General features: G+C 38.9%; 1 protein-coding gene across 11 annotated transcripts in view; it reads left to right on the forward strand.

Annotated features, from left to right (window-relative positions):
• Nucleotides 1-297: 297 nt before the first annotated feature.
• The window catches only part of TASP1 (taspase 1), a 77,423-nt gene continuing 55,102 nt past the window's right edge, over nucleotides 298-22,618 (forward strand). For 4 of the 11 annotated variants that reach the window (XM_040060011.2, XM_058419976.1, XM_058419978.1 and 1 more), the window contains exons 1-7: nucleotides 658-930; nucleotides 2,947-3,164; nucleotides 4,828-4,895; nucleotides 6,373-6,441; nucleotides 14,069-14,189; nucleotides 15,306-15,390; nucleotides 21,025-21,104. In XM_040060011.2, coding sequence (XP_039915945.1) covers nucleotides 3,026-3,164; nucleotides 4,828-4,895; nucleotides 6,373-6,441; nucleotides 14,069-14,189; nucleotides 15,306-15,390; nucleotides 21,025-21,104 — 562 coding nt within the window. In that variant the 5' untranslated portion in view covers nucleotides 658-930; nucleotides 2,947-3,025. Of the gene's footprint in view, nucleotides 373-657; nucleotides 931-963; nucleotides 1,140-2,193; nucleotides 2,216-2,946; nucleotides 3,165-4,827; nucleotides 4,896-6,372; nucleotides 6,442-14,068; nucleotides 14,190-15,305; nucleotides 15,391-21,024; nucleotides 21,105-22,618 lie in introns of those variants that run through there. The other 7 variants (XM_040060010.1, XM_040060015.1, XM_058419975.1 and 4 more) reach the window with 7 other exon arrangements.

Consider the following 22,618-nt stretch of genomic DNA (forward strand, 5'->3'; position numbering starts at 1 on the left):
TGTGCGCATATGGGTACGATAAATACGTGTATTGATAAGAGATGTATGTATATTGCCCTGGTGCGCACGGAGGCCGCTCTCCACCCCCCTGACACACAGATGGCATCCGTGGGGTTGTGCTGCTTCGCCAGGAGGCCCTGCCCGGCGCCGATGGAGCGGCACCGCCGTGCCCGACCGAACCGGACCGGACCGGACCGGACCGGGGAGCGCCCTGCCCCGCCGCGCCATTGGCCCCGCGGAACGCCAATCAACACCGGCGCCACTTCCGGCCGCCAGGCGCGGCCCGGCCAACGGGCGCGGGGCGGGGGCGGGACGCCTCGCGCTCACCGAGGCAACGGGCGGGCGGGCGGTCCCGGATGGCGGCGGTGCAGGGTGAGTGCGGCGCCGTGGCGGGGTCTGCCCCGACCCGCCGCTCCCGCCTCCCCCGGCGCGGCGCGTCCCGCCCGCGGCGCTGAGCGGGCCGGGCAGGGGCCGCGCCGGCGGGGGCTGCCCCGCCTGACGTCACGGGCCGGGCGGCGGGAGCGGCGCGCCGCCGGGCTCGGGAGGGAGGCGGGGGAGCGGCGGGCCCTGCCCGCCCCGCGCTCCCGGCCGCTCCTCTGCGGCACCCCGGGCCCGCGGGGCTGCCCCGGCCGCGCCCTCGCGTGCGGTTGTGTTTTTCCTAGCGGTCGAAGTTACTTTTGCGGCGCGGTCAGGGCATTGGCTGTTTCGGTGAAATTGTTTTTGGTTCCCGTTCTCCGGCTGGCACGCTGTTGTGTGTTCTTCCAAGGTTTCTGCCGCTGTACGCGTGGAGAACAGGGAATGTGTAGCGAGGAGGAATGAAGTCAGGAGCGGTGGAAGTACGACAGCCAGTAGGGAGAACTGATAAATCCTGGAGGAGGCTTGAAAGGGAAAAGTTGGGTCCGGTGGGAGCTTAACGAGTGGAAGAGGCAGGTTTGTGAATGAAATGTGAAAGGACTTGAACAGTTGGAGATGGGAGGGGTTTGAGAAAATTGAGTTGGTGCGGAGGAAGAGTTAGAAATGGAAACAAACGAGAGAGATAGGTTGCCTGTATGTTCTCTGTAGAAATGAACACATCCTTAGACCCAGCTGCAAAGGCCTAATTAGGATTTTCAGCCTGCAGTTACACTGTCAGTAAGTCTGTAAGTGACATCTCCGTCTTAATTTTCAAAAGCCGTTTTCTCATCATTATTGCTTTCCCTTACCACCACGCTATTTCTTTACTGGGAGAGTTTAAATTCGTTACTTGCTCCTCTGTCTCTTTACCCAAGTCTGTGCTGTGCCCCTGTTGCAGGAGTGACTTTCTGTAGAGTGTAACAAGGTGCAGCAAAGAGGAGCAATGGTTGCTGGGGCTCTCTTTAGTGTTATTGGTAAAACGAAAGTAAATGCAATGATGAATACTTTAATTCTAGCACTGAAGCTTTTTCAAGTGACCATTACAATTGGATGTAATCCATAAACACTCTTTCTGTAGAGCCTATGTGTTGTAGAGGCCTTTCATTTTGTGTCAGGACAAATAAAATTATAACAGTAAGTTCGTATTTAATTTTGATAAGTAAATTTAGTAATGTATGAAGATTACTAAGTTTAGCATTTAAGAAGTGATAGTAAATAAATAATTTCCTCCAGAGCTGTGCTGATTCTTCTTATGAAGAGTTATGGCAAACCACTGGGTTTGTTCTGTGGCAGTGCTGAATCTTGCTAAACAACATTTGCATAGTTTGGGCCGTTTAAATGGAGTGGTATTTAATTGCTGGAGTAAGGCATACAGCATATGCAAAGTCAGTGGTTTAAGTCTCATGCAATAAACATCTCATTTTCCCACTTCTGTTCACCTTCCAGTGTTCTTGTGTTACAGAGTCCTTTTCGAGATGGTAGGAGTGGTGGACATTACACTGGAGTATAGAGGCGTAGAGTCTGAGAATGGTTTGGATTGGAAGGGAGCTTAAAATTCATCTGGTGCTTAATATATAAACTCTCCTAATGTATTACAGAGGTTTTCTCCATTTCTGCATTAACACTACGTGCTTTTCACTTCCTTTAGTAATTCAGTGTGTGGAATGTCTCTGTTTCTATTTTACCTGCTGAACTAGACAAATGCTTTTGTGTCAGGATTAATATGTAATAAGCTGTGGATACGAGCAGCAGTAAATACAGAGAGTTTGTTTGGCAACTCCTGATAAATACATCATTCTGCATTGCTACTTTTTTGTTTCGTGTGCGATACAGTACTGACATTATTTCCGTTAGCTTTCTATAAACATTATTTGCCTTAACATCTTAGGGATAACCATCAAAACCGATGTAGTTACTAAATTATTTGAGCTTGACTTAAGCAAGCTGTGGTTCACTAGAAATCACAGTGGCTCTACTTACCCAGATAAACATTATTTGACTGTTTAAGGCTTACTTGGTTTTGCTTTAGAAATACTTCGTAATTAAAAAAAAAAGCTAATTTATTATTGTCTTTTCCTGGTGCAAATTAGTGGGGAATTATAAGGAGATGGGATGAAACAGTGTAGAAGAATAGGAGTTCCTTATGGGGTCTTAAACAGGTGTTCCTTGCTAAAGAAAGGAAAAGGTGTGGTGTTTTAAATAGGTACTCGTGTGCTAGTTAGATGTGATGGGTGGAGAAATTAGTTATATTGTTGGAAAACAGGACACCATGGAAAGCAAAACTTACATTAACAGTTCCTTCCAGTGTCTGGCGAGATCATTAGGTTCGAGTTATGTTGCAGTGCTTTCAGCTTGCAACATGAACTTTGATTATTTTCGGTCTCATTAATTAATGCTGCTGGCTAGGGAAGAGGCAGAAGTTGGAAGCCTTGCTTTGGAGAGATGCGTTCCCCTTGGTTCAAACCTCTCTCCCAAAAGTTCTTTGTGAGGTTATTTGTGTGACATTCACCTCTTGAAATCGGTGTCTAACGTGTACATCTGATCTGGTTTTAGGATGATTTCTCTCCAGAGTTTATTTTTGAATGGAAGTGTGCTCCTTCCCAGTAGAAGATGGTGATCCTAATGTACGATCATGGAGAAGGGGCTAAGTTCAGTAGAAGTGTTACCTTCCAAATCATCTCAGGTTACAGCTGTAAAAGTGGTGGTCAAAGAGCCCGAAACAAAGCAAACCCAAAGAGGGAAACGAGTGGGATTTGTGCTTGTCCATGCAGGTAAGATGTGGGAGCAGAACAGCTGCAATGGAAATAATGCATATTTTGATAGCAAACTAGATACCAACAAAAATTTTGTAGTGGCTTTGGACTACTAATGTGCTAATAAAGTGATGTTAACTCTGTGTGCAGGAATAGGGTGTTCGATTGGAAATTGCACTGGAAACTCTTAATCAAAATGTAGCTGTTTGGGTGTTCTGGGTGGTATTTTTGTTCTCCTTGACAATGAAAACCCCTAAATTTAAATGGCTGTAAAATGTCATGTTCTGCAGTTGTCTGCTAAGCTTGGCAAACTTTCAAAATGAGGGAGCTATTTCATCTGTTTCTTTACCTATGGAAGGATCAGATACAGTGGTTTCATTATTGATGGTTTCTTGTTTAGCTTGTCCATGAGGACAGTCCAGCTAAGACCATCTGAAATCTCCTTGGGCTGTTTGTTGCAGAACTTTTTTTACCCTTCTGACATTTTTCTTCCAAGTCTGTTATTTTGATCTTGTTCATGTTTAAATGAGTTACTCTTTATTCTTTCCACATGTAATGAAGGGCTCCTCTACTCAGATCTGATACAAAAATTGTACGTTATGTGTGTCTTGCTCATAAATTCTTCTCTCATAGGTTTTTTATTAAATACCATGAATCATGAAGTTAACAGTGCTTATATTTGGGTGTGTATTTGTTTTGGGCATCTGTGTGAGTACATGAGGTGAAATAGAGAAAAGTGGCCTGGTCACGCCTAAAATATTTGGAAAGCCAGCATGTTACTTGCTTTATAAAATCATTAAGGTTGAAAAAAACAACCCCAAACCTCAAATAATTTATTCTGAGTTGATGTTTGATGACTCTGGTATTCTATTTTAAGGGCAAATGAAATTGCTCAATATAGTGTCCTTTACTCTGGGTCACTTTGGTATTAGTGTGAAAGCTTATTTTATTAGAGTTTCTCAAAACTAGTATTTCTAAAGGTGAGCAAAGGGAAGTTCAGATAAATACAAGCACGTCTTTAGGTGAAAAACCTGGTAAAACAGAAGTTGATTTTAAATATAAGTGTGCCATTCTTGTTTTTCTGATGCTGCATTTAGTTGAATGGTGACATTGATAAATTTTTCAGGTGTGGAAGTAGAAGCAGTAGCTTCAGAATAGGACAGAATGGTTCAATATAACAGGATAGATATAAAGACTGAAAATAAGAGAAAGGTGAAAAATCTGTATGATCTTCATTTCAAAGAACTCCTTATTCTAACTAACAAGCTCTAAAAATGTAGCATAAACATGAGAAAATGAACCGAATGGTAATGGTGGTAGAAAGAAAATCAGAGTTTGACATAAAACTGAGGGGTTTGCCAAATCATGGACAGTAAAGAAAAAAACTATGCTGAAAATCCTCCAAGAACGAGTGAAACTGAAATCTCTTGGAACGTTTTAATAGGCAGAGATTGATGCTGATATTTATACCTGCATGCTTCTGGATATACGATCTGTATCCCGTGTTTTACTGAGTGTGTTTGATTCTGTGTTGGAATGCATGAAGTTGTCAATCACTGGCAGAAAAAGGAAATGCCAGAATAAGGAACGCTGCATCTGCCTGTGTTTTAAATCTCTCTGTGAACTGCAGGCTGTCTTTTGCCAGGTACTGTAATACGTTTTCCTTTTGCTTCAATTGCAGGTGCAGGTTATCATTCCGAATCCAAAGCTAAAGAGTACAAGCATGTGTGCAAAAGAGCCTGCCAGAAGGTAGGTGTCACCAGCTCCACAGTCCTGTACTGGGTACACAAGAAATATCTGGACTTAGCTCTATGGGTTTATAGAGGGAAATGGGGGAAAACAGAGCAGAAACAGTTGACATGAAACAGGACAATATGTGGCCGTGAGCTGCAGCAACATTCTCATCAGTGCTGGCAAATAGCAGACACCAAAGGAACAGTTGGAGAACAAGAGAAGGTCCCAGTGATGCCTACAGGGGGGTTTCCTACAGCTTCCTGCACTTCTCCTGGGTTTCTGGAGCTAAATATGGTGTCTGTATTTTGGTTTCTTCCATGTTCACTCTTTGGAGTTTATTTAACTCTAGCATCCAAGTTGCTCTGTGAACACAGAGGTTTCTAGAATTATTTTCTTCTTGGTCGCTCTTACCCTCTTAATAGGAAGGGAAGTAGAAAAAGGGAAAACAAAACCAAAAATACCGAAGCTGGAAAGGGAGAAATAGCAAGATGTTAATTTCCATTGAAACTAATATGTTTTTATCTCTTCCAAGAACTTTGCTTTGGAACAGGCAAGTCCTGTCTTTTAAGTGTTGAATGAGTATCTGGAAGACCTCTCTCTAAAATTTTTAATGTCTTTTGCTTTCTCCAGGGAGAAGGAGCTTGGGAGCTTGGCAGGATTTTTAGAAGAGTCTCAGAGTTGGTCTCTGATAATTATCACTTTGTGTTACAGTTTGTTGCTCAATCCTAATACCAATCTAATTATGTAATGAGAGGCCTCACAAATCATCCTAACTTAACACTGGTTTTATTAGCCTTAGTGAAAGTCATTTTCCAGCTAGTGATGTGAGATCTGCTGTTGAATTCAAGTCCAGCTTGAGATTCTGTGTAGCTACTCTTGAGCTGAGTAGCCAACATGAGTAACTTCTGTGAGGAACAAACAATTTCAGGTTTGTCTTGCAGCCAGAGTTGTTATCTGGAATTTCCTGAGAAAGCTTTGTCTGCAAGGTCTTGTTCAGTATGGATCTAATAAATACTATTAGACTCTACAAGTTCATTGTTGTGTGTGTATGTAATTTGAAGGTGACGTTATCTTACTTGATTTGTGTTCGCTTTTAGATGAGGTTGTGAAATTCTCTTCAATTTTATGGTAATTGCTATATGTGGTACTAGAAATTTTTGTTGAATCTTGGAAGGAGAAGTTGAAACTTGTTGACTGAAACATTTGGTGTTTGAGGACATCAAGTATAAGAAGTTACTTTAATATAAATTTGGCTATGCGGAAATCTGCTACTCAGTGCAGTGTCACAATGTCATAGTAGTAAAATCATACCTTCAGATCTGCCCTCACATGGTTCATACTGACTTTTTCCAGTGCCTCTTGTTTTTACACCCTCTTACATTTTGAACTAATTTGGTGAAGATTTTATTTGGTACAGGACTAGGGAAAATGTAGGGCTCAGTCACAGAATTATAGAATTTCCTTAATATCAGCTAAAACTTTTGTTTTACAGGCAATTGAAAAGCTACAGGCTGGTGCTCTTGCAACAGATGCAGTGACTGCAGCACTTATAGAATTAGAGGTATGAATTTCTGACTAGTAGTAAATATGTCTCTTAGGTAAATCTTGCCAGACCTTTCTGTAGGGGGGTGTTAAATGGGGTATCTCAGTGGATTTTTGGTTTTGTGCTATGCTGATTTTTATCTTCTGCTTTTCCACTATATTTTGGTATAAATGTGTTGAAGTACTTTATAAAAATGCAAATTGAATAGAAGTTTACTAGTCGATGCTGTTTGGTTGTCATCCTAGCTATGTCTTATCAGGTAGTCTTTACCCTTTAAGAATAAATGTAGTGATTAAAGACACATTGAACACTTTGTAAGGAACTTTGTTTCTGACTTGCTGAGCTACAGACAAATTCTTCTGGCTCTGCTTCTTAGAGAAAAAATATCCTACTGGTTCTGATTATTATGACAAAATACATGCAGAGGAATAGGACAAGTAACACTTATTTCAAAAGAGTACTTGTTAATTAAGATAGAACATCTTGACGAGCAGCTGCTGGTGAGGTTTTTGGAAAAAGTGTCTTTTTGGAGTGATGAGATTTTTATAGCATCTGCCTTCAGTGAAGGTCCCCATGAAATAATTTACAAGTGAGTAAAGCTAAACATTTCTGGGAGGTAAATGAGGCAGTTTGGTCATTGTCCCAGATCCACTAATCCCTCATGACAGTAATGATGGAAACAGGTATTCTTCTGCTGTAAGTAGTAATTGCTTCTTCCTCTCTGACTTTATTATTAAAAAAAAGGAAGGCAAGGTAAGTGTTGTGCTGTAAAAATAATTTCCTGCGCTTGGAATTTATGGTAGTATTCCAAGAGGATTAGCAGTGGATTTGCTTACCCAGATGTTGGGAAAGCGTTCATTAATGTACTTGCCGGGGTTAGCGTAAGGCAGGCAGTAAGTGCAGACTTCGGTATGTGTTAGACATGCTGACTAGGAGCCAAGGCTTCAGTCACACTGTGAACTTGGCAAGTGCCTTGGCTCCCAGCGCTCCTGTGGGTCTCCCTGAGCTGTTGAGATATGCTTTCATGTGTTATCTTACACGTTAGAGTATAGCTCGCAGAAAGCAGCGGGTGTCTCCCTAATGGGATTATTTACACTGCGCTTCCCTAAGCTCACTGCGGCTGCTCTCACTCCACCAGACTGGTTTTTGTGTCAGCTCCCTCCTCAGGGGAAAACAAAAATAAAAACCTACTTTGGGTTGTGATTTTTATCATGTTCCTGAGCTGCAGAGGAAGACATATTTTGAGAAGCTTAACCGAACAGTTATAGATCTCTTTGCAGCTGTGTCTGGGGTAAATATTATATGTTTTTGTTATCCCCAAGAGACTTTAGTAGATTTAAATACTCTGAAGTAGCTTCTGTAGAACAAGTTATGGCTTTCAGATGAAATGAAAAAGTTTTTTCCAGTTACTCCAATCAGAAACCTTTTTCTCCTTATCTATCTTGCTAGTTCTGTGCTGATGCCTGCCGTCATTCCACTTTCTGGTTCTGCAATTGTCTTAGGTAGTATTTTTGTGTTCTGTTGCACAAAACCTTTTTTCTCCCTTTCCCCTGTTTTTAAGATAAAATGTTATTTTGTTCTGGTTGTACTGCAGTCATTAATCTAATTATTCACTTTCATTTATTCATTAAGTGATTTATATAATCTCTTAATTGAATGTTTTGTCTGTTACTGGAATAGGAGTACTGGCTTTGGGATTTGGGCTTCTTGCAGATTTAAATAGTTAATTATGCAGTTGCACTGAGGAAATTTGTACCTAAACCAGAAAATGTTTTGTACCTAATTTGTCAAATTTGTACCTAAACCAGAAAATGTTGTGGTTTGCAGTGGCAGTTTTTTGGATCTGATATGAGAAACTCCCAAGTGTTAGACTGTCAGCTTCCAAAATATGGAAAGTTTTGTATCTACTCATACCTCGTTCTGAGCACCACCTCCAGACATCTCTGTTGTTTCTGGTGCTGCATCTTCTGGTTTAGTACTGGTGGTTTTTCTGGTGGAAAACAAACTACACATGGCAAATCAACAAAGCAATCAGAATAGTTTTTCTCACTAATTGCAAGATTTTATGAGTGAAGATATAGGTTTGTGTTGACGGTCTCTAGTGATCTGTCACTCCCTTTTGTTTATGCTAAAGCATAAACATAATCTGTTTTAGCATTTGAAGTTGGCAAATACATAACAAAAATCTGTGTGAAACTGTTTGTTTTCTTGTCTCCCCGTAACACACATGAAGATGTAGAACAACAAAGATTATATTAAATGATAACAGATTTCATTGCCAAGTGTACTGACTGTAACTTCTTGATATTTTGGTTTCTGTAGGACACATTGCTCTGAGTTTGTCTGAAATATTTAATCACTTTTACAGTTCTCTCAGACTTTTAATACTGTATTCCAAACATTTGTAGTCTTTGCAAGGCACAAATACCTTTTTGTGGAAATCTCACAAAAGATGAATATTTTTCCTCGGTTCTGCTCAATTACAAAACTCCTGTTACACAGGATTACAGCTCATCCAAAAGGCATCACTTCAAAGACTTGTTGAGGCACAAGAGTTGCTCTTGATCTTTTATGAGCAAGCTGACAGTTTGCTTGTGGTATGCTGCCCGTGTTTTAATTTTTCAGGCTCTAAGTGCAGAAAGAAGAGCCTTTCTTTGCTGGACTGTGCGACTCAAGTGAAATGCTGTTTTGTGAATATGATAAAAATGCTAATAGTTAACTAGAGGAAAAAAGGTGGATTTCTTTTGCAAAGGGACAAGACTGACGCAGAATATTGTTAAAACAGCTGTGCTGGTCTTCATAAGCATCAGCTGTATTTGATAAGGTCATTAAGGCAGGTGTGTTTTCTGGTTTGAGAACTCTGGCATTGCAGAGAAACAAATGAACGTGTTACCTCTGTCATCCTTTGGTAATGATATGGTCCGGACAAGGTATTTCATATGACCATTATCTACTCTGGTAACTTCTACAAAGACATTATTGCAGTGCTGTTAATTTTTGCACTCTTGCTATCATAAGATGCCTGGATTTTTCTTGAAACACAATGAAGTTATTAATTTTTTTTTTTCGGTGGCGGGGAGCAGACCCCATACAACCCACTTGAAACGTGCTGCAAAACCACATGTTGATTTACATTTATGTCTGGCTGTGAGAAAATTATGCAATTCCAAGCTTTTCTTTGACTATGGAGCACTTAATGAAGTCTGCTGATCAGGTACTAGAGACAGGAACATGCAGTGGTTGTAAAGAATGATGAAGATTTCAAATTGTTTCTGAGTTTAGTGTAATCCTTTATTAATATGTATGTAGGTTACTTGTTTCTTTATCTGACTTTAGTAGAATATACTTTCTGAACATCATTTAAATTGGGAGTTAATATGATTGATGGGGAAGCGGATGTCACATTTTGGGTTGCAATCTCCTTGCTACTGAAATTGCTCCGTGTATTTTGCATGTTGTTATTGTGGATCAATGCAAAGAATATTTTGGACTTATTATACTCAAGCAATGTGTTTCTGTGGTTGTCAGCAAAATTTTGCAGTGAAAGAACCTTTTTCTTGATGAATTGTTTTTTCTCTTTTTTTTTTTTCTTAATTATTTTCCTAGTAATTAAGACTTTTGAATATACAGACTTAGTCCCAAGGATTTCTCTTTCAAGCAGAAGCATCCTTGTAATATTAAGGCAGTCACCATAGATGAACTTCTAATGGGTAATGAACTAGAAGTTGTTAATTCTAGTTAAAAGCAGTACTATGATGTGCTGCTGCAGTGACTTACAGTAATTTGTGTTAATAGTGTTGTCTAAAAACATTTTTGCTCATGTAGTGGAAAGGGATGTGACTCATCCCTGTAGACTATTGATTGTCGTGAAATTCTCCAGAAAAGTAACTTTTAAAATTACAGTATGTGGAAAGAAGTGCCTGTAAACTTTGAATTTGTTTTAGAAATTACAAATAAGCCATGGCCAAAACTGTATCAAAGATGGATGGAATGTTCTTTTATGTTCATTGAAAACTGAGCATTTCAACTATTTGCCTAGCTGTTACAGAGCTGAGTAAGACCTTCAAGCATTCCAGCTCTTGACTGCAGCTACAAATTTCAGGATGCCTATATTCGCTGCCAGAACATTTATAAATACATTTTTGAGTAAAAAGGATTCTAAAAATAAAAATTATACCTTCAGAAGCTTGAGAGTTTTTGCAAGATGGGTAACTTGGGAAAACCAAACTCTTATTTCAGGTCTTAAAGCATTCTCACCTTCTTTGCTACAGGTTTACATGGTAAGTTAGAGATACTTTGTGGAGTAATTGCCAGGAAGTCTAGTATTTTTCAGGTAATTGAAGAGTTACATTTTGTTAAAATGCTTTGAATAACTATCTGTTTGTCTTTTCTCTCCTGCTGTTCTATGGAAGCAAGGCTTGCTGCTAACATGCAAAGCTCAGGCTTGGTTTGCTTACTTGTCTTTTTCCTTTTCCTTAAAAACACAAAGGCTGATTGCTGCTTGTGATTTTAAATAAAAGTATATTCCTGAAGATACCCTTTTGTCTTTTCCTGTCCTCCCTTCTCGTGGACACATGCTTTGGCTGGGTTCTTCCCCATTTTATGGAAGTCAGGTCTTGCAGTGCTGCATTTTTCTCTCTGGGGGTATGAAGGGACTTGCACTTAGGTCAGTTTGTTTCTTCCCTCTTGGAAGGCATTCATGCTTCTGGTTAAATGTTTCTGCATTCCTTGAAAGTTTTGGATTTTCATTTCAAAATACACCTTGATGTTCACACATCATATTCCTCCACTTGCATATCAGATTCTTGAAATCTTTTGGTCAGACTTCGCAGAGATTCATGTTTTCAAAAAGAGATTGTGTGGTGTATTTTGTGTCTTTACCTATTCGTAGCAGTAGGTGTGAATGTCTTGTTTCCATTTTATTAATAAAGGTTTTCCCCCTATCTTGTTTCAAAGGCTTTTATCTCACCTCAGAGTCACTCAGGTAGATATCAAAAATTCCATGGGTTCACACCCAGTTTCTCTAAAGCTGTTTTCAGATTATCTTTCAGATGTGTGAAGTTAAACCATCTTCCTCTTAGGAATTCTGAGACTATTTTCTTAATTGAATGCAATCTGGTTCTAAAGATAAGTGAAACTCCACAGAAATTTTGAGCAGATGCTTGGAATTTGGTCTTTATTTCTTTTTACTGGAGAAGTAACTCGTGTTGTTACAGGTAAGATTCCTTCTGAGTCCTAAAATAAGTGTTACCCCACCAAACAGACATCTGCAATTTGGTGTGGAGTTCTTACTTACTAAAAATTCTGTAGTATTCTGATAAATATTCTGTAGGGAGAAATAGATGATGTTCCCGTTGTTCTTAGATCCTCAGAGTAAATTATCTCTTGTGCATCCTTGAGGTTGTGCCAGTGAAGGTGCTATGCCAAAGCACATAGCACATACTGATCCTTAGAAATAAGGTGAACTCTGTATCCCGTATTTTTTCCCTTCCCTCATTGATTATTACCTTTACTAGATGGTAGAGACCTTTGTGCCTTGAGTCAGAGGGATTCTGGACAGTGTTACAGCAGGACTTCTTTTCTGGTGGGTCCTTCTTACTCCGTTTATTTGGCCATGACATCTATTCTTAAGATAATAAGCTGTCTCTGTGGCAGCGACAAATCTGTGGAGCACAACATTTTTCCTCTTTGCTAATTCTTTTTAGGGTATAATGCACTGAGTGATTGTGTTTGGAACAGAACATTAGAGATTTGTCTTCAGACTCACTGGTCTTTGCACTCTGATTACCCAAGGGCAGAGGATTTGGACAGCACTAGGAGGGAGCATTGTTCATCCTAAGCATTCCTGGTTTTACTGTGTCTTTCAAGTACCTTCCACTGTTTGCTTTCAGTTCTTTCCACCACTTCTCTGCTCTCATTTTTCTAAACCTGACTTAATTTTCTTCATATTTGTAGAGCCTGGGGAGCAATGAGGCCAGTTTAGCCAGCGGCTGCTCTGAGTCTTCTGCCTTTTCAAGGCCGTAATCTGTTTCTAAACATATTTTCCCCCATCCATCTCCTTTTTACAGAAGGTTACTTGTGCAGTCTGAACTGTAGATGTTTCATTATCCTAAAATCCTTTCAAATTTACTCATTTGTTGTGAGGTGTAGCTGTCAAAATGAACAACAGACCAAATGTACGCAGTGAATTGGAAGAAGTGTTGTGGTGTGGAGTACAACAGGATGGGATAAAATAGGATAAAATCTTGTGCTGCTACAGAAGTAAACAGCAGAAAATGAAGGCCAGTTTCATGATTATGTATTAGTCAGAGATCTTGTATTCATGATTCTTCAGAAGGACAGTGTTTTGGTGACTCAAACGCTGAGAACTCTTTACGTGTCTCTGTAAATTTGAATCAATGTCTTGCAGAGCAGATTGTGAATTTGCTCACTTGAAAGTTAATAAAAGCTAACTGACATCAGATTTATTTGTCATTTCTATGTGTTCACCTCTCTTTTATTTCTATAAATTCATTGCAAATTAGTATGTTCAAGACCCATCCTGTTCATTTTAAATGTAAGGCAGAACTTTGAGCTGTTTCCAGTAATTAGTTTCCTGATTCAGCTTTTATGCCTCATCAGTGAAATGTCATACTTCTACAGTGCATGTTCACACCTGGTCTAGACAAACATTGGTCTTTGTCACATCAGGTTGTTACACTCTTGTAATTTAAATATAGGAAGCTCTGAAAGCATGCAGTATCTCCCTGAAATTGGATTTAGCTATTCTCTGTCTTATATTCCTTGCATCTAGAAGAGGGGATTGCATTGGGCTGGCAGTGACTGCTGAACTGTGCTGCTTTGAAATGTTGTGGTTTTAAAGTCATGGGTATGCTCGGATGAAATGGAGGGATAAAAAAGGGATTTAGTTCTAGCATGCAGAACTTACTCTTTGACAACCTTGGGTTTGTTAACAGCCACAGCAGGTGTTAACAAAAAAGGAGTTAAGTTCATGATGTTGTTAAAATGTTGCTCCATAGCTTCTATGAAATAAGTATTGGTTTTTAGTCAAGAAGCTTCCAGACCACAGTATTTGTGCTAATGGTTGGATAGGAATTTTACAAAGTGAATCGTTAGTGATGCCAGTTCTTCATTTCTGTGTGTGGAGCTGCAGAAACGGGCTTAGAATGTTCAGAAAAAGGACAGTTCTGTTCTGCTGTAGTGTCATACTTAGGAGTTTCAAAGGTAGACTGGTGCAGTGATTATAAGATGTTACTCAAATGTTACTTGATGGGTTAAGGACCAAGGGAAGCGTGTACTTTGGGGGAGGGAGAGATTTTCACTTGTATTGTAAGACTTTTGCTTGCGCAGAAATGATAATTTTAAATGGTTGGGTGATTGGTTTTTATATTAGTGCATTATTACATCTGAGTTATATCACACCCTACAGGTGTGAAAGCTGTCCATTGGTGTAATTTTAGTTGCTGTCCATTGGTGTAATTTTAGTTGCTCTGTTCAAATTGCCCATGTTTTTTTTGTGGAAGATTAAACTACTAAAATAAGGAAATACACTGCCCCAAGATCAGTGTCATCAGATCAGTTATACAGAGATTTTGTTCTAGTCTGTTATGGATGTGGCCTTATAGTGTTTCATTCTTATTTTTAGGATTCTCCTTTTACAAATGCAGGATTGGGATCTAACCTAAACCTTCTGGGTGAGATAGAATGTGATGCCAGTATAATGGATGGAAAGTCATTGAATTTTGGAGCAGTTGGAGCCCTGAGTGGTATGTTAATTATGTATTACAAGGTTAACTACTGATTTAAGTGCAAAGATCAATTTTGGGTTTTTTTGCTGCTGTTTTGAAGGGGGACTCATTGTAAATTCTGCTGTGCTTAAATAAATTCTGCTCCTTTAAAAAAGGGAGAGGCATTCCTGCTCCCTGAAATACTGATTTGTGATAATTTCTTTGTGTAACATGTTGTCTTATTAATTCACTGATAATCTTTTGACGTTGCACAATTGTGTGATACCACACAGTATTCACAGTGGGACTCAGTTTGCTCAGATGAATTTGAGGAGCAGTATTTTCATAGTAAAATTCAATTGTTAAAAAATATTACAAGTATTTAAATTAGGCTTTTTATTTGTTTCTTGTGCTCAGGCATTTATTTCCATATGGGACTTATTTAATATGAGAACTAATGTGTTTCTCTTTTGTCTAGTGTTAGCTTTCAGTATAAAACTAATATAGATATAAAATCCCAAACAGGGATTGTTGAGGTTTCATTCTAAGCACATGAACAGGCTTAGCTGTTACAGCTTTTCTGACAAGATTTCAAGCTTTGTTCTTTATCCTAGAAGAGTTCTAAACTGGTAATAGCTTCCTCATGTAGATATAAATCTAAAAGAAATAGTAAAATTAAGTGTTTCAAGCTTTGTTTGTTACAAAATGTATCCTTCCAACCATGGGGAAGGAGGAAATTGAGAGACATTTAAGCCTGAATCCTGTAATTTCTGTTCTGGCTGGATAGATCCAAATGGAAATTCCACCTAGAAAAATTAATGCTTATAAACATCTTTGACCCTTAATTACAGTACATTTTAGATGAGATTTTTGTGCTAGGAGATCACTCCTCCTATTTCAATGGTTTGTTCTTTCTTTAAAAAAAAAAAATGTAGGGCAGGTGTTGACTGGAAGGCTTGGTCACTGCTAGCAGCGTGTGAAGGGAAAACTGAAAAAGTTACTACATTGAAACATAAGGTGTCCCTTAATGACTTGACAAAGCCTTGGAAATTAAAGGAAGCTGAGTTCCACTGCCAAAACGAACACTGTAATGCTACGAGGAAAGATATTTGAATGTTTTGGTCCCATTTTTTGCTGATTTTTTTTTTTTTTTAGGAATCAAGAATCCCGTTTCGGTTGCAAATAGATTGTTGTGTGAAGGGCAGAAGGGGAAACTCTCTGCTGGCAGAATTCCACCTTGGTAATTGCTTTGTTCTGCTTGACTTTGCTTCAGTCTTTCGTCTCTGCTGAGTGGATGCAATGTTTGAAGGTTTTATCTCACCCAGGAAGGCTCTTGCTGTTTTACATACCACTGATAGTGTGCCTTTAAAAAGAAGATAAGCTTTGTTGTCTGATCTTGAAACTTCTTGTGCACTCAGTGGAAGGGAGTAGGAGATATAAATGGCAACATCATTTTGTGATAGTTTCTGTCTGTCTGATTATTTCCAGTTGTCATACTTCATTCTTAATGTTGGATACTGTAGCCTTTTGAGAAATCCCCAAAAAAGTCATGATTAAAGGGAAATTCTCTTGCCTTTGCCTCTGTCTACCTTTAACAAAAAGCAGCTTAATGAGCATAGAAAACAATCCTATTTTACTGCCTTTGTGGCTTTGTGGAAATGTCCAGTGTTTAGTAACATCCTCTTATTTTGAAGATAAATTTAATAATATTTACAACAAAAATGAAAACAAGCAGTCCCTCATTGAGATGGATATAAAACTTAGATGGAAGAGGTAAGTCTTAAACACAGATTAAGTTCACATGTTATTGCCTCACTTTGGAAAGAATCCAAGAAATGTGTCAGAGCTGATTGCTCTTAAAACCATCTTATTTTCATTAGCAGTTTAAATTGACAGGTAGAGAACTTGAATAATGCATTCATGTTAATTTACTGCTATCATCAGTTATACTTTTGGCAGAACTTGCTCCCCTCTGCCAGCTAGTGGTCAGTATTTGCAGAAGTATTAAACCAGCATTTATCTAGTTAAAAAAAAAAAAATAGATTTGAAAATTTTACTTTCCTTACTGTAGTAAAATCAGCCAAGTAGCCTATAGTTGGATGGTGCAGTATTCCAGTTTAAACAGCGAGGATTTCAGTGTTCTGTCACGTGCAAAAAAAGTTCATAGATCAAAAAAACCCCACCCTGGAATCAAACCATCCACAGACAAATTTTACATTTTAAACACTTTTCCTTAATGGATAAAGAACAGAGTGATTGTGGAGAGGTTTACTAAAGAGTAGGAGCTTTAATTTCAATAGCTGTTAGCTGCTCGTTTCTTTAGCTGTCAGAAAGAAATGAGGCTTTGCTGAGGTACATTAGAATGGGAAATGAGTGTGAAATGTGGGTTTTTTGGTGTTCCAGAAGTAGTACTGAAGTCAGCTAGAGGAGCAAACACCTGGGATTGTATACTTCTGTCATCAGTGTTCTAGAATTATTGTAAAGAAGAGCACTTGCTGTGACTTTATGACCTAGTTTATGATGCTATTATTTAAAAAATACTGAGTGGAAAAGGAACTATATCCTCTTGCCCTCCAAGGGCAAGACTAAATCTTTTGAGTACTATGCAAGGCTAGTAGATGCTTTTAGAGACAGGGAAACTCAAATCTTCAGGTGAGAGAGGAGTTGTCTTTGGAACCAACACGTGCAGTTTATTGTGCCAATGTTGTGCACTTGGGTTACCTGAGAAGTATTTTCATTTCCTCTATTCCCCCTTCTGGATTTAGAATGCACATCTTATTAAGGCATTTTTTTTTTACCCTGGAAACAGTCTATACTGGTGGGATATGATGGGTTATGCTTTGGGCTTGCTGTGGTGGATGCTTCTGTACCCACAGTGTGTTGAGTTCAGAGTGATAAAGTTCATGTACATTGAAGGTGATGGTATGGAGGATTTCATGCCTTGCCTTTCTGGCTGGGGTTGGCATGACATTGTTTTGGGACTGAAATATATTCCTGCCCAAGCTGGGAATGCTTTAGAGTCAAATGACAAGAGATTGGCCGTATTTTGGCATTCCTAGGAAGCGTCAGGATTCTAGTAAGTGATTGTTTAATTGTAAAGATTCATTTTCATCTTGGTTCTCACTGGCACATAATATATTGGGGAATCTTCCAGATACTGCTTAGCCTAAGAACCTGCTTAAAGAAACCTATGGTACAGACTGTTTCTGTAGCATGGGCTAAGCTGCCTTAATGTTTTCTGCCAAAAACATTTGGTACATGACCAAACAGGAAAAGTTTGGGAGCTGTGAGGTTAGTAAAAGTGGCATTAGGGAGTTTTTTCACTCTAAAAGAACACGTGGAGACAGTTTGCTTGGCCTTTTTACCCCTGTGCAGCATACATTTTCATAGTGGCAGTTCAAAACCAATTCAAAGTGGTATATTTCTGATTTTCCACAGGAGAGATTCCAATGAGTGTGATTTAAGTTGTTCAGAGATGGTAAACTTATTGGGAAGGGAGGGATCAAGTGTCTGAACTGATGTATCTAACGTGCTGTAAATTGCTCTGCGGAGTGTGTCCTTCTGGATCAATCTCTTGTGTTGTTTAAAACACAGAATTCCACTCTCCAAAATAGAATTTTAAAAGTTCAGAGAAACCCTGAATGCATGGTGCAGTTGTTGAAACCTCTAAGGTCCTGACATCTTTCTGTCGCACTTCATTCAGCTTGGTGTTGTCAGGATTTTCTCTGATGGAGGAACAGAAAATACTTAACTTGTAAATATTGCATAATCTCGTGTAAGATATTCTTGTTCCCTGTATAACTTTTACGAAAGAGAGTTCTTTTGTAATTGCCTGGTTACAAACCTTGGAAATGGTCTTTGAGCCCAGATTAATGAATTAGATGTTTTGTAGTAATAAGCTTGAGGATTTTCTGTTACCCTACTATGAAACTTTGACCTAAGTAAAAAGGCATCTTTACATCTGTCTGCTCTTAGATGCCTGTTGGTAAGCTTTGCAGGACAGCACAAATGCTCCTAAAATGCTTCCTTTCTTAGAACTCCTTAGCAGTACTGACGCCAAGTCCACATCCATATCCCATTCTCAATAATTACTGTATGGGAAATAATTCCTTCTTAGGTTTTCCCTGCTTTGGATATACAGGAATTCGTAATTGCTTTGCAACTTTACAATATTGTGTGCAGGATACAAACGTTGCCTGATTGGTAGGGCAGTGGGTAGTCGTGAAAGTTCCCAGAGTGAAAGAAGACTTGCACCACCTTCTATCATCTCTGCTCTGTATTTCTTCAGAACAATTTCTTTCTTGCAACACTGATTTCATAGTGATTGCTGCATTTTATGATAAAATGTTACAAAGTGTATTTATTACATTCAGGATCACCTTGACCATGAAGGAAACCTTCTGACACTTCTGTTTAGCTTGGAGCAGCCTGTATCCCCACAGCCCATATTAAATGGCCCTGTTTGGAGTATTCAGCACCAGCATAATCATGTTAAAATTGCTTAAAAAAACCATTTTAGAGACCTTTACTTATATTTTCTATTAATATGGCCTAAAGTGCCTGGAACTGGAAAGCACATCTGAGCAGCACCTCCTTGCTGGGAGGGTATTTTCATCTTCTGAGCCTGTAAGAACTGCAGAGTACCCTGTCTGATATATTTGCAAGAAAGATCTTTACATCCTGTTTGTGCAGACTCAGCTTTCAGAGTAGCAGAGAATAAACTCATTCATCCTTTGTTTATCCCCTCCCTCTGGAAAACTGTATTCTGAATTAGCCTGAAGGCTTTTGAAACTTGGGGTGGTTTTGACTGCTTTCTATAGTGTACTGGCTTTACTCCCTCTTCCCTCTCCCCCAATAAATCAAGTTGGTGGTAGTTTTGTTTTTGTGTACAGATAACAAAGCTCTGAGATCCTGATGTTACTTGTCCTGTAAACAATTTATTTGAACTTTTCTGTGATCATGGTGTCCTTTAAAGGTCCGAACTGAACAGTTTTAAAAAAGGTGGATGATCTCTGTGGTGACATGGAGCCTCAATTAGTTTTCTGTTCTAACTAATTTAATCACTCTTTGGGACTAAAACTGTGTGTGTTAATAGGAGGGAAAGGAATCTAGGAATTGAGACAGAAAAGTGAACAAACTAAAAGTCACATCACATAAGTTAGCAGACACTCTTGGGGATGCTTTTTTGCATTCTTCATAAATACAAGTGACATTTTCTGATTTTAAGTATTAAAAAGGCAGTTGTGAAACTGCTTGTTAAGCACAAGTTTCTGACTGACCTGTGCTGGAGTTGCCGTATATCAAACTCCCCATGTTGAGTTTGATGCTTTTCCCGCTTAACCTTTCTCTCTGTGTAAATTATTTTATTGAAAAGGAAGTGCTTATTTACCGCCCAAAGAAGTATTGTTTGATAAAGACCAAACCCACCTTCTTTTAGACAATGAATACTACTAAATGAGGTTTGGCTACAGTTTGCATATCTTTCTTTCCTATGTTAATATTGAAAGCATTTTATGTTATGTGTCAGTGCCAGGTTGTTTCTTGAGCACTAACTTACCTAACAGTAGCTGCTTGAGTTCTGCCAAAGTACCCAATAACTTAACCTACAGTATCTTGCAACGTGAACAATTCTTACCTGGAGCTGCACTAACAATGGTAAGAAATACGCATTTAACAATTCAAATTCTCATTTAGATCAACCTTTTTTTTTTTTGTAAAGAAAGACGGGGCATGCCTCTTGGATTGGTTAAATCGTGTAGAAGATGGAAATTCCATCACAAAATACTGTATAAGAAAGCTGCAGGTGTTGGATGTAGCACTGTCAGGAAAACTTCCAGCAGCATTAATGCCAACAAATTTGCTGTATCAATAGTGTTCTCAGAAACTGAGAACTGCATGGCCCCAGGGACTACTTTGTAACTGGAATAGCTTGTTTAAACTCCTCTTCATAACTCTGGTATTTCTCTAAAACTTTTTCCAATTTGCTGAAAATTCCTAGTCTTTGCTTGTTGTGTCCATTAGACAGTTGTGTTATTCTTAACTTCAGTGTTCATTTTTGAAATAAGATGGGAAGTAGTTGTCCTTTATTGTGTTGCACAGCAGCTTTATGAAAGTATCTCATTTCCAGCTACTGCATACCCTTCTTTTGGCAATAAGATTAATTTCTTTAAGGGGAAACAACCTTTTGAGGTTTGCTTTTTCTTCTATCCCTAGAAGTTCCGTATGTGTATGTGTGTATATTTCTTGCTCTTGTTTGTTGTCATAGCAGTGTGTACTGTCTCACTATGGTAAAGTGTTCAGTACTGACTAGAAAACAGCTTGTCAGATGGCTGGAGTTTTTGTACAAGTATATTTAAAAATTAGTGGGCTAGTCTCATTTGCAAATGCTCGATAAAACTCCACCAAATAGACCTTAATCCTTCTAAATAAGGTTAGTTTTTAGCTTGTGTTGTACTTCTCACAATACTTCTTGGTATTCCTTTGGCACTGCCTGGCTTGACTGGAAATACCTTAGCATTCTCACCTTTTTCATCCCATACTTTTGGTCTTTGGGATCTTGCTAAGTTGTTATAGAGAGTAAGCCTCAAGACGGCTCTGTCCTGTTTTAGCTGCAGTTGAAAGCTGATGCTGTTTTGTAATGAGTTTCAAATTTTATAGCACTTGTTTTTTTCCAGTAATAAATTTAATGCCAGAGCTGCATAATCTTTTAATGAAACTACATAAGGTTGCCAAATGTAATTATAGCAGACAGTCCTGTGAAATATAGACAGCTTATGATTTAAAAAATGACCAAACCAAATGGAAAAAAATAATTGCAAGCAAAGGGGGATTTGTTATATGGTTTTGTTTAAACTCCCTCTTCTGTGTCTCCTAGCTTTTTAGTTGGTGAAGGAGCTTTCAGATGGGCAGTTGATCACGGGATACCAGCATGTCCTCCAGGTATCATGGCTACAAGTGAGTAAACTGGTGGTGTCAGTAGGAAGAACAGGGCAGAGTAACTTTAAATGGTGCCTCATCTTTTGAGGTGTACGTCACTTCATTGTTCTTAACAGTCAACTAGCTTATGGTGTTATGGTCTATAAGGGTTGTTTAAGTTTGCTAATTTTCTAATAAGTATCTAAATAGAAAAAAAATGTCAACTATTACTTTAGCTGCATTTTAGCAACATCTAATTTGAGTGATTCTGTGATTTTAGGCCTAAATCCAGTGATGGGCTTCTTTTTGACCAAAATGTAGGCTCTTTAAAAGTTCAGTCTTACAAGTCTCCAAGTGATCCATCTTGGATCCTAACAGCACCAGCTAGCCATGTATCAAAATTCAGCAGGTGCCAGTTTGTCTCTGAGATTATGTAGTTACACCCATCTCTGGGTCTTTGTCCAGAACTGCTCTTCTCTAAACAGGCTGCTGTCAAATTAACTTGCCTTTTTTTTTTTTTTTTTTTTAACGACCTAGAACTTCACTTTACCTAATCTGATAGAACAACCCAGTCTGGAAAACAGACTTGGATTATACTGTATACTAACCCTAGTTTCTTAGAAAAGCTTCTTGTCTTAAAATGAAATAAGTGATTGTGTTATATTCATACATCATCTATGAACTAGGCTAAAAATGAGGCGGATGTGGTTCCCTTCCTTCTCTTCTTCAGCTCCCCTCCCTTTTGGAAAGTGCCATTACCACCAGTCTGTAGTTTGTCGTAGGTGAGAACATGCCCTGTGCTGCCTGTTGAGCTTATGCAGGAAAGAAATCAGAAGTTATTACCTAAAGAAAGAGAACACAGGAGATTAGCAATGTTTATATTACAGTAAACAGTACTACTTCCAATATCTGACTCGTCCCTAGATCAGAGCTCCCATTAAGCCTTTTATTGGGTCTAATTTTAAATGTAGATAAATACCTGGAAACTGCAGCTCAGAATTGTCAATACTCAGTGCTGGAGTATAGCCCCTGAAAGAGTGGCACTGTTTTATTTGATTGCGCCAGTTTTCATCCGTATTCACAACACATTTCATTTTGGAAAGAAAGTTTTGATCTCTAGCTCGACATGACTGAAACTTTTGCTCTACCTATCTACTGTCCAAAACGGCATTTGCGCAAAAACTGTTGTGCTGAGTTGAGCAGAACACCTTTATTTCTGTGGCTCTAGAAAGAGTAAACACACCTAAGACTTTGAAGGTTTTTTAGGGAGGAGGGCATTTGCCTTTTTTTTTTCTTTATAGGAAAGTAGTTGTTACTTACATGCAGGAGGTACTTCCACAAGAAGGTGCCTTGAATAATTCTGTTTGCATGCACAGATTTCTACTGTTTCTAGTACCAGTGTGTGTTTCTGTTGTGACAGAGATGATTAGATTGTGACATTAATTGCCAGATGATACATTTGCTAGCTACAATGTACCCAATCAAACCTACGCATTACAGTCTTAAAAATAGGGATGGCCGCTGCTAGTTTGGTTTGCCTAATCCATACAATG

The sequence above is a fragment of the Hirundo rustica genome, chromosome 3 (assembly GCF_015227805.2).
Source record: "Hirundo rustica isolate bHirRus1 chromosome 3, bHirRus1.pri.v3, whole genome shotgun sequence".
Lineage (NCBI taxonomy): Eukaryota > Metazoa > Chordata > Aves > Passeriformes > Hirundinidae > Hirundo > Hirundo rustica.